Source organism: Convolutriloba macropyga, chromosome 12 (assembly GCF_964194025.1).
Source record: "Convolutriloba macropyga chromosome 12, txConMacr16.3, whole genome shotgun sequence".
In the NCBI taxonomy this organism is placed as follows: Eukaryota; Metazoa; Xenacoelomorpha; order Acoela; family Convolutidae; genus Convolutriloba; species Convolutriloba macropyga.
In genome coordinates this window covers 38167553-38180361 of record NC_134479.1, presented here as the reverse complement: position 1 = coordinate 38180361, position 12809 = coordinate 38167553, and the positions used below count along the sequence as shown (strand labels likewise).

At 36.6% G+C, this 12809-nt stretch overlaps 1 protein-coding gene across 2 annotated transcripts in view; it reads left to right on the top strand.

Annotated features, from left to right (window-relative positions):
• LOC142351201 (uncharacterized) overlaps positions 1-11779 on the top strand; it is a 30465-nt gene extending 18686 nt beyond the window's left edge. For both annotated transcript variants that reach the window (XM_075403322.1, XM_075403323.1), the window contains 3 exons: positions 3174-3422; positions 10198-10353; positions 11542-11779. In XM_075403322.1, coding sequence (XP_075259437.1) covers positions 3174-3422; positions 10198-10353; positions 11542-11665 — 529 coding nt within the window. In that variant the 3' untranslated portion in view covers positions 11666-11779. The remainder of the gene's footprint in view (positions 1-3173; positions 3423-10197; positions 10354-11541) is intronic.
• Positions 11780-12809: the final 1030 nt, after the last annotated feature.

Sequence of the window (12809 nt, the reverse complement as noted above, 5' to 3'; positions counted from 1 at the left end):
TTGGTCTTGGATATGGTATCCAAGAAACCATAAAATATTTGTTTCAGGAGCTGTTTTGGATCCTCAATTTTCTGCCTGAGACCCGCATAGGGTGTTGTGAAAAGCATTTTTGAGACAAAAATGAGGTTGCACGAAAAAGGTTTATGATCTCGGATTGGGCATAAAATTCTACGGTTTTGGATATGGTATCCAAGACACTCTAACATAAAATTTTTTGTTGAAGGCCAAGGGCAACTATGATATATTCGCTGTACTACGTGATCCAAAAGACGTCATTTGAGATCATCTTTAATTTTTTATGGTCTTATGTATATCAAAGTTTTTATGGTCTTATGGTATCAAAGAAGCCATACAACCATACATGTCTTACGTATGGTTTCCAAGAAATATTTATGGTGGTCAACCCGGGTAGCTATTCTAGATATCACAATCTGTGATATCATTTTCTCCATAAAACTGAAGTGTATTTGCTTGCATTGTTTTTCCAACATGAGGTCACTTATTTCATTTAGACGACTCTTGTACGTAGACAAAAACAAAAGCACAGAAATTTTAAATATCTAAATAGTTCAAAAGGCAAGCAAACACTTGTACCATATCTGATTAAGTACTTGTTAACTGTTGCTCAAAATCTGACCCGATGCTGTTCAATTTTTGACTATTATTTTTTCAAAATTTTCGACTCGGCATTAGACGTGATATAATGATTGTCAAATGATTGGAAAATGTACCCAAAAATTAACCAGTCATTTCTATTACTTGGAACCAGTCAATTGGAAAATGTAACCAGTCATTTCTATTACTTTTTAAAAACATTTGAGTCTTCAGAATCTTGGGATGTGATATTGCTCATATCGAAAAAGATCCAAAGTAGGCTCTTTTTACATCATTAAGTTTTTGCAAAATTAAATTATTTGAGCGCTTAGAATTCTTTGAGCGCGATTATTTTAGAATTGACAAAGTGAAGTTTCTCAGCTTGAACTAAATATAACGCGGTTAAAAGTGCAATAATGGTCACATTGTTAAAATTGTGAATAAAATATGTATCATGACTAAGCAATAAAGCTATGTTTCTGCAGCATGAAAAGGTGAGAGTGTTTACGTTAAAAACACGTTTTTGAATAAAAAGAAACATAATAATAATAAACAATCTTATCGTGTAGAGGAAAAATATTTTTTTCTTCAAAACCTGGTGACGTGGAGAAGTCGTAAGAGAGACGAACATTGTGAAGAACATCGTGAATATCGAGACAAAAATCGTGAATATGCATAAGATGAATAAGGCTAATTGAAATTCCTCCATCAGCTTTCTGACAAAGCTAATATCATGAATAAGAATTTAGTTTAGATTTTTAGCAGACATGTTGATCACTGTAAGAAAAACATTTTTTAGTTGATAGGTAGATAAATAATATCTTGACAGCAGCTCACAATGACTTCAGCAAAGAAAAAAAGAAACATGAAAAAATAACAATTATTTTTGAAAACTTAAACGCCACTTGAATGTTTGATGCGTCAAGTTGCTTGATGTGTGAACTTACTGACTAAGAGATTTTTTTGGTTTTGTGGTCGCGTTTGGTTCAAAATTTCAAAAGGCAACTAATTTATGAATTTTTGAAAAATTTGTCGCCAAGAAGTAGAGCAACTGAAAAACCAGGCGACCCCTTTTTTAAGTACATGGCAGCCCATCTGGTGATCTGAAACCAAACGCGTCCAATGGGCAATCGACAAATGTGAGGTGATATACTAGCCTAAGAAAACTGTTTTGCAAGATTTCGATAACATATTTGCGATGATATAGATCATATATGACATAGGATCAATAAAGTTTGTGTGTTGGACAACTCGGCAATCAAAGTTCCCACAGTAAAGGCCTCCTCCTTCTTTGTGTACGTTCTTCTCGAGATACAATTGAGCAAGATATCAAAGGTTCGGTCCACCAAATGAAGAAAAATCGTACCAAAACTCCTCATTTGACGTTACATCAACTGCGTTGTCGAGTTCTTAACTAATTCGTAGTATAGAAGACTGAGCAGAAACGACAAGAAAATGTAACAAATCTTTGCTTTGATCGTTTTCCAAACTAAGGAAAAGTATGGTAAGATTTTTGCGGTCGGTTTTATATAATCAAATGTTTGCTATGCTTTGTTTTATAATGTAGGAGAGCTTTCATTGTGATTTTCAGAACAACTCAAGTTTTAAAAACGAGAGTTCATATCTATGATTGGTGTAAAGTTTATGAACTTGGGTTTCGAACAGTAAAAATACGTCGGTTTTTTTGGTGTACAACTTTCAGTTTGAAATATAGTAAGAAATTACGATAAAAAATAATTTCAGCAATTTAAATTGCCGTTTCCTAAAGAAATTTTTCCCAGAGATGAAGAAATTTTGTTGAAATTTCTCGCTTATCTTGTTGGCGAAACTAAAATCCAAAATGGGAAGCTATCGCTAATTTAGAATTGTATCAAAAATTTTGAACATTGGCGGAGAACGAGTTCATTAGTTCAAACTCGAGTTTTGATTTGATTATAGGCAATGAGGACTTTCAGAATGATTTTTTGAGTTTGGAAACCAAGCATACCAACAATTTCAAGCGTTTTATTGCCTTTCAATTCAACAGAACGGTTGGTAGTGTTGAGCTTTTAATAAAGCAAATAGTGATGTTTGCCAAATTATTAAAGTATGTCGAATTATTGAGCTGAATATTTAAATTTTCTTGCAAGGATGCTCCGAAGAGTAACCGAATTTAAGTCATATTTTTCAACTCAGTATGAAACTTTTTCACGTCCTTTAGTATTAAGATATCTAATGAACCACAGATGCTGATAATAAAACTTCACGAAATTAAGTTTATACCATAAAAAATACACCATATTTATTTTTTCTGAGTTATCTAAGACGTCGGTATACATAGGATACCGAATCGAGTGGGTTGTAGAATTATCTCAATAAACAGTACGAACCTCTAGTTGCGGCAAATGCGTTTTTGGTAACGTCTCGCCCATGGCGCTAACGACAAAGCGTCGCTATTCGATAACCGGGTTGACCACCATAAATAAATCTTGGCAACCATATCCAAGCCATATATTTACTGTACCTACTATAATTATTAGTTTAACTTAACCTCCGCCACATATTTTAGCTATCACAATGTTTTGTGATATTCTTTTCAGTACCGACGCAAAAGAACAATCCAAAACTACTGCCCACGGAGGTTCTAAGACCAAAGAGAACAACCAGCAATCATCCAACGATGGCAAAGAGAAGAAAACAGAAAAACAAGAGGGTGGTGAGAAGGAACCCAAGTACATGCAGATTCCGTACCAGCTGCCACGCGAACGAAGAGTTGTGTTCAAACCTCTCAAGATTTTGGACGAGAAGAAGAAAGAAGAACTGAATTACGATGACCTCAAGAAAATCAGGTGTATATTTTAAGTGAGCAAAAAATGTGTTTCTGAAAAAGTCAGAAAGCATGAAATTAAAAAGTTCTACAAAAAACCACAGCTTGTTGGACGTTAAAGAGTCATGCACAAAAACTGACAGCTTCTAAAACAATCGAAGAAGTTGAACAAAATTTGTTTCAATTTTGGAACTTCCACTTGAAAAAATATATCCCGGGTCGAGACTGGATGATTAACTTGTAAGAACTTCCAAGTTTCTTACAAGTTCTTATGAGTTTATGCATCACCATATAAGTTTAACCTACAAGTTCTTTTAAGTTTACCAACGAACTTATAAGTTCCTACAAGTTTACTAACTAAACCTTACAAGTTCCTGCAAGTCAACCATCCAACTTATAAGTTCTTAGAAGTTTACAATTCGATCTTATAGGGCTCTTACAAGTATCCCTGCGTCTTACCTAATATCTGGAAAAAGATGAGAACACGAATGTACGAATATTTTTGCATCAACACATATTTTGGCAAAAATAAAAGAAAACAACAGTAAAATATTAATCGAGAGCATCAAAAGGAAAATCCTTCCATTTTCAATCTTCTTTTTTGAAAAACTTCTACTTGATCTTCATTTCTTCAAAGTTTCTTGATTCATTTCGTGATCTTCAAAATGCTTGATTTTTTCTATTTTTCTTGTCGTTGTCGAAGTTGAAGAAGGTTTCTTTGAAAGTTCCTTCGGGTCCATGTGGGTCCTTGTAGAGTTCCTTAACAGATTTTTTTTGTATATACACACACAAACACACACACAAACGCACATCACACACGCACACACACACACGCACACAAACTTATACACAAACACATACACACACACGGTTTACGAATTTATAGTCGGATGTTTTATAGTCTCCCGCACGTTTTGCGCCCCCCCCCCCCAGTTACAGAGCACGTGCCCTTACACAATAAACCATTGAGTAAAACAATGGCATGTGCGTCTGGGGGTGCACAAAATATGCACTCACTAAGCTGGGGGCACAAACGGAAAAGATACAAATAGTCATGTCTTCTTGATGTTTTTATCACACGATAATCAATGACTTAATAATATTTGAAAATGTAATTGGGGTCTTTTCCGTTTGTGCCCCCCCCCCCCCAGCTTAGTCGGCGCATATTATTTGCAACCCTCAGACGCACGTGCAATATTTTTACATAATGATTTACTATGTAATGGCGCGTGCTCTGTAACTGGGGGGCGCATAACGTACTGGGGGGGGGGGCACAAACGGAAAAGATCCAGTAATTGAAAAAGTCACTATTTCTACCCTTATGCTGAAGTTTCTACCATTACTTATGTGATGGTTTCAATGAAACATCAAGAAACTTAGAAGTTTTATTAAAGTTTCAAAGAACGGAAGAAGAACATACCTGACGAACTTTATTGCTGTGTCGATAAGTAATGGCTACAAAACTAAACTCAATTCTAATTTTGTTTTGGCGCTATCATTATCTTATTGACCTATCAATTATATGTCAGAAGTAAATTCTCCCACCAACAGAAACCTGATTCTAACATCCACCGACCTCCAACTAATGAACTCGATTGTACCCAAACCATATATGATTCTCATGACATGTTGATGAAAATAGAAAATCACCTCCGGGATTCGGAGTTAAGATCTATTCACATGCCAATCATGTAAAATATTTTTAGCTAATCTAAATTTTCTCTGTATATTTTCGCATAGATAACCACTATAAATACAGGCTAATTTTTGTATATTTTCAGTTCAAAATTTAATTTAAAATTCAACTTATTAAATTCTTTGACCCGTGTTATCGACCACGACAATGGTGTCCAGACCAGCTACAGACAGACAAATTTTGGATCTACAGAATGCAGAATCAGCTACTGCGTGGATTAGGTCTTTTGTGGCGAAATGTCGCGCAGAGAAGAAAGAGGACAAGGTCAACAACGACGGTACTGTACAGGACCTACAGGTAACCAATCTCTTTCTTAGTATGTGCGGGCAAGATGCAATTATTAAACTTAGGAGCTTAATGAGTCCTAGGAATTTGAAAGACACTCCATATAAAGACATCAGATTGCCGATTCAAAATTATGTTTCTCCTAAAGAGAGAGTAGTAACGGCAGAAAGGGCTAAATTTCTGTCCGTAATCCAAGGTGTAGGGGAGTCAGACGACGACTTCCTAGCACGTCTTAGAGAAGAACCACGCTATTGTGACTTCGAAAAATTGAACACAGCGGCCAACCACGAAGAGGAGTTGGTAAAAATAAAGTTTATCTCAGGTTTGAGGGACCCTGAAGCAAAACTTAGACTACTAGACGGTATTAAAGCAAAACCAGCAATGTCGGTTACTGAAATGACCGAGAGTTTACAGTTCAGAAGTCAAGCAATGGCTTTTGCAAGTTCTTCATCAGGTAATAAGCCCTTTACGGTGAAAGAAGAAGTTGGGTTCAACTTCAAAAAGACCTTTCGAAAACCAAATGAAAAAATTACGGCTAATAGAAACAGCAACATGTGCACTAGGTGTGGAGGTAAGCCACACTCTAGTAGACCGTGTCCAGCGCTAAGTAAGAAATGCAACACCTGTGAAAAGGTGGGACACTTCTCAAAAATGTGTAGAAGCAAACCCCAACCAAATTCAGGTAAGTACAATAAACAGAATAATTTTTGCGAAGAAGAAAATGTTTCTTCAGAGCAAGCATCTCCAGCATCGGAGATGGGAATGTTTTATACTAAAGAACAAATCTTTAGCATGTCTGTGACATGGGAATATATCTCAATAAATAACTGCAAAGTAAAAATGCAGGTAGACACAGGTGCAGATAGCACAGTGATATCATCAAAAATATGGACTGAGCTTGGTAAACCTCAATTGGATGGTAAGATAAGACATCTTGAAGCTTATGATGGTCATCAATAAACGCTTTTGGGATCATTTACTTGTGACGTTGAGTGGAACGGAAGCAGGCTCACTCAAAAACAACTTGCAGTTGTGCAGTCTGATAAAGAATTTGGACTACTTGGTAGAGACCTTCTAACCAAGCACGGCGTGAACAACATCACAGCCGAGCACCTACCTGCTGTGAAGGGTTACGAAGCTCATGCGAAGTTGATACCAGGAACACAGCCGATGTTCTGCAAAGCCAGAAAAATACCTCTACCTCTTCATGACAAGGTCACAGAGAAGCTGGAACAAATGGTCAGACAAGGCATCCTTGAACCGGTACAGCCAGGAGGAGTCACTAATGCATCTCCAGTGGTGTGGCAGAGAAAGAAGAGTGGAGAACTGAGACTTTGCGTGGACTTGAAAGTGCACATCAATGGAAAGGTCATCGATGAGGACTACCCAATACCAGACATGGAGACGATCTTCCATAACCTACATGGGGCCTCATACTTTGGCAAAATTGACCTCTCAGATGCCTACTATCAAATTGAACTTGACGAAGAAGCAAAAGATATATGCACAATCAACACATCTCAGGGACTGTTCAAGATGTGCCGACTACCTCAGGGATTGAAAAACTCTTCTTCAATCTTCCAGAATTGCATAGAATCAACACTCAAAGGAATCAAAGGTGTTGTGATCTTTCAAGACGATGTATTGGTGTATGGAACTACCAAGGAGCAGTTCGACAAGAGAATGCTTGCAGTCAAGAGTCGACTACGTGAGAAACACTTTACTATTAATGAGAAAAAATCTAACTCAAAACCAGTCGATAGCGTTAGCTTTTTGGGATACTCCATTTCAAAGGAGGGAATAGCACCAGATCCCAAACATGTTGAAAAAATAAAAAATGCAAAAGCACCAACTAACAATAAACAACTCGAATCGTTTGTTGGGCTAGCTAATTTTTACGGAAGAATGATTCCTGATTTTGCAACAAAAATGCTACCCTTAAATAACATGAGAAATAGCGATTTCTCATGGGGCAAAATGCAACAAAAAGCCTTTTAAGACATAAAAAATGAATTATGTGCTAACCCACTAGTACAGCCATATAGTCTGCAAAAAGAAGCAACAGTTACTACTGACGCCTCTGAAAAAGCCATTGGCGGGGTTCTTTCGCAAGAAGGACATCCAGTCATATATGTATCGAGAAAATTGACTCCAGCGGAGCAAAACTACTCGAACATAGAGCGGGAAGCACTGGCAATTGTCTTTGTGGTCACAAGATTGAAGCAATTCCTTCTTGGAAGACGATTTACCCTACAGACTGACCACAAACCACTCAAATATCTCTTTGCACCAGACGAGGAGATCCCGAAGACAGCATCAGCGAGAATCACAAGATGGGCAATAGCTCTAATGGGCTTCGACTATGAGTTGAAGTACACACCAGGGGAGCAGATACCCCATGCAGATGCTTTGAGCAGAATGGATTTTGACGAAGACGAATCCGACAACGATCGAGTGTGCTTCGCAATCAATAACATCTACTTCGCTCAGAGTGATTTGGTGACCCAAGCAGAAATCAAAACTGAACTTGGAACAAACAGACTCTTCCAGGACATAATGAAACGAATCAAAAGCGGCAATTGGAAACAATGTTCAGAAGCGGAAAAAGGATTCGAACAACAGAAAGATGCACTTACTTTACATAATGGAATCATCTTCAGAGGTGTTGTTCCTTTCATTCCACCCAAACTACGACACTTGGTTTTGGCAAAAGCGCATGAGACACATCCCGGAAAGAATGCAACTGAGGCATCAGTCAGAATGATAGCTTGGTGGCCTGGCATTACCCAAGACGTTCAACACTTTGTTAGTAAATGTAAGAATTGTCAATTGAACAGGCCTAGCCTGGGAAAAACAGTCTCTACGTGGCCAGAAGCCGACGTTTGGGAACGGCTCCACATGGACTGGGGTTATGTTAAGGACCGAGGCAATATATTAGTAATTGTTGAACATCAGAAACAGTTAAAATATATCTTAGTCAAATCTTTGCAAGATTCGGAATACCAAAAACTTTAGTTTCTGATAATGGTCCTAAATTTGTAATTGGTAACCTTAAACAGTGGTGTGAATCACTGGGAATTAAGAAAATAGAATCACCCGTCTATCATCCAAGAGCTAATGGACTAGCTGAAAGAGCAGTTCAGACAGTGAAGCGGGCACTTCAAGCGTGGAGTCCCAACCTTAATGTGTCATTTGGAGCATTCCTGCAAAGGGCACTGATGACACATCGCAACACTTCAAAGACGAGGAGCAAAACTCCAGTTGAACTCTTGTTGGGACGCAGAGTGAGACTACCGGCAATAGCAGATTTCGACTTGTGCGAACCCATTCTATTCAAGGCCAACGAAAAGACAAATACAGTTCCTGCTACCTTCATCATCAGGAACGGCTTGAACACATCTTTCGTACAGCCCGAAAACTCAGCACGGACTATTCTAGTGAGCGACAACCAAATTGCGAGACTAGACGAGGACAATGGGAAAATTGAACCAGCAGTGGAGGAGACCATATCTCAATCAAAACAACAACTTCAGAGTACAGATGTAGGACCTTCACTTCAAGATGAAGCTTCTACAGCCATATCATCTGCAGAGCACCAACAAACCGAAACCTCAGAGCAGAGCCTTTACGAACATCAACAAGAAACAGAAAACAACCTGACAGATTTGGAGCACCTATACCCACAAACTTGCTTAAAAAAGGAGGGAGGATGTGATGGTTTCAATGAAACATCAAGAAACTTAGAAGTTTTAGTAAAGTTTCAAAGAACGGAAGAAGAACATATCTGACGAACTTTATTGCTGTGTCGATAAGTAATGGCTACAAAACTAAACTCAATTCTAATTTTGTTTTGGCGCTATCATTATCTTTTTGACCTATCAATTATATGTCAGAAGTAAATTCTCCCACCAACAGAAACCTGATTCTAACATCCACCGACCTCCAACTAATGAACTCGATTGTACCCAAGCCATATATGATTCTCATGACATGTTGATGAAAATAGAAAATCACCTCCGGGATTCGGAGTTAAGATCTATTCACATGCCAATCATGTAAAATATTTTTAGCTAATCTAAATTTTCTCTGTATATTTTCGCATAGATAACCACTATAAATACAGGCTAATTTTTGTATATTTTCAGTTCAAAATTTAATTTAAAATTCAACTTATTAAATTCTTTGACCCGTGTTATCGACCACGACAACTTACAAGATAACCATCACACTTGCAAGTTCCTACTAGTTAGAGATCTGACTTGTAAGTTCTTACAAGTTAACCAGCCTTCGTAAGAAACTTGTAAGTTCTAGTAAGTTAGCCATCCTGTCTTGACCCGGGATGTAACGTTTTTCTGCGCAAAATGTTAGATTTTGTTAACCTATTGATCTGTGAGGAGTTTGCGTTTGCCATGACTGTTTAATGAAGAAAAGTACAGAAAACTGCAGAAACTTTTGTTTCTGTGAAAAGTTTACAGCATGGATACAGAGCAGCGATTTTGTTTTTCAGCACAAAAGCTATCGTTTGTTTGCCCATGGTGATGGCAAAAGCGGAAAAAAAAACTTGGCTATGGACCGTTTTTTTTGTCGTCTTTGTCGAAATGGAACATAAGATAAGACGTTTGGTCTTTTCCATGCGAAAAATTAAGTCTTTGTTTCTAATGTACTGTACTGTTATGATGTTATGAACTGTTTTTATTATTTCAATTTTTCGAATCTCTCGTTCGGTTTTTTAATCTAGAGAAATATGATAATTTTTTTTATCTTCGTTCGTAATTGTATGAATAATGACAATTAAGAGGTGAACATTGACCAATAGGAAAGAAGTGCGTGATCAGAAGCAGGAACGAGGCGTGAAGCGAAGAGACGAGAACTACATTATGACACAGAGAGACTGGAAAGACATGGATTTCGACAACCTGTACGAATTGCGACTAGAAGCCGACAAGAAACGGCTACAATTCCCAATTGTCAGGTTTGAATATTAAATTCAACTGCTATGGACTCACTGAAAATATAATTCAAGTTAGAGTGATCTTTTTTTTATACAAAAGCCGAGTTTCCAGACAATTTTTTTTATGATATCAGATTGTCTTCAGTTTTAAGTTTTTAGAAGCGGTGAAATATGAACATTAAAGCATTCAAAGAGCAAGAAACATTATTAATAACAATCATTATTAGTTAGAAAAAAATTAGTCTTCCAAGAACCCCACCATAAACTTAAGTTAATTTTGAAAAAAAAAAATGTAATACGCGGCCTCTATGAAAGTTCTTGCAAGACGAATCATTATTTGGAGAAATTTTTTGTAATGCAAACATTGTGCCATTATATACTCTCACACACACACATGAACACTCACAAACTAGCAAATTAGCACAACCTATAACCAACCCAATTTTATCGATTTGTCGTGGAATGGATTTATTCTCTATTAAAAGGAGAAACCACCAAACCTTTGTGTCTTCCAAAGTGGGCAAAAAAATTAAAATCGACTTTGTATTTTTGGCTTGTGTTCTTAATAGCTTTAAAACGATGCGGGTTTTAAATCTCGACGCAAAAAATAAAAACCGGTCGAATGCGTCTTTAAAAATTCCCTTGTCTGAAAAATAAGCCACAAAATCGGTTATGTAATAAAAATTTTACAAAACAAACTCATTTCTCATCTGACTTGAGATCTCATAAATCTGATTTAAAAGACAAGATAAAGCCAAGCACAGCGCAGCCAAATTACGATTGATTAGATTTATTTGCAATTTCTACTGAATAACTGATTAAAATTTCTAATTTTTCCTCAAATGTTGACGACAAATTTCTGAAAACCCCAAAAAGGTTGGATTCTTCTATAGGTATGGCTTTCAATGAGAACTAGCAGATTCACCACCCGAATTGCGAAATAGTTTTTTAAAATAAAACTACCATTATGGTCAAAACTACCATGAATGTGTTCTGAAATATCCTGTTTTTTAGCCTAGAAACTGTGTCGTGTCTCAAACTATAGAAATTATGATTCAAAGCCTAAAAAGTATCGTTTAGACTGTTAAAGTATCTGTCAGGGCATACTTTTGTAAAAAATGAAATGTTGGGCAATATTTCAGCCCCCTAACTTGTCATTGACTGAGTGGTAGGGATCTTGAGACCAAAAAAGGTAAGTTTTTATTTCAGATACTTTGGAGCCTACAAAAAGGGAAGCCGGGATGCCGCCACAGAGTTAGCCGAACCATTGAACCCCAGCACTGCCGACGAGCCCGAGAACCAAACATCCGACGAAGTCAAAAATACACCCTGAAAATGAAAATAAGAATATCAACTATTGATCAAGCGTCTATATTCTGTAGATTTTGATTCAGAAACTTGTGCATTCGACCGTCGACAATAAAGCTATTAAATTCTTATAACCTGATTTTTTTATTTAGAAGGGTACTCATAACGAGTTTTAACTTCCGTTTCAGTGCATTATATTGGAAAAAACGCATAAGAAACGCGGTGAATGCACTGAAATTTGCATAGTTTTTTTAAAATAGGGTAAAGCTCAAAAACTTTATTTAAAAATAGGCTGATATGCGTTCAAACATTTTATACACAAATTACAGCCCATTTCATGGATAATCATGAGCAATTAAGCTTAATTAGTATTGATACTTGAACATATTACAATTTACTTTGACCTTATAAAAATAACAAGGAGGCTCGGTAATGTGCGTACGCACATAATGTTCCGACCCCGCTCATCCGCATTTTTAACTTAATTTTCTACCAAATGATGAAGAGATCAAAAACATATATATCGTTCAATAAGCAACCAATGGAATATAGTAATGCCACGCTAGAGGGCCGATGACAGTTTTTGATAAAAGAACTACTAAAAAGGACCATTGAAAAAATCAAAGAACAAGCATTATAGAATCTAAACAAAACAGTTTAACCTATCCTTCATTCGAAAAAATATGGGACCGTTTCTCAATGCGACTGGTTAACAGGTCGACAAAAAGTAAAAAAATAGCAAAGAGGTGCAAAGCTAAAAAATAGTTTCTATTTTTGAAAACAATTAAATTCACAGTTATTAATGTCATTAGATATCACCTGAATTACTGAAATTTTCATTTATATCTTCATAGGAACCAATTGAAACATACCAGAATACAAACTTCAATTGGGCAAAATTTTAAAAACAGTGGGACTTAATGTTATTGTTATTAACCAAAAAAAACGAAAATCCTCTAAACAGCACAAATTTATAAAAATCTCAATCATTTTATAAGTCTCGTAGTAAAAGTAGTAAAAAAGCCGAAGAACAAAAATTTGAAGCTAAAACTAGTACAAGGGTTAAATTATAGCTCTTTGCAAGCAGGTTGTGACCTGTGTTTACAAAGACTGAACTACAATCAGTATGTGAAGGACAACAACAAAACGAAAAACAAACATAGAAAAAC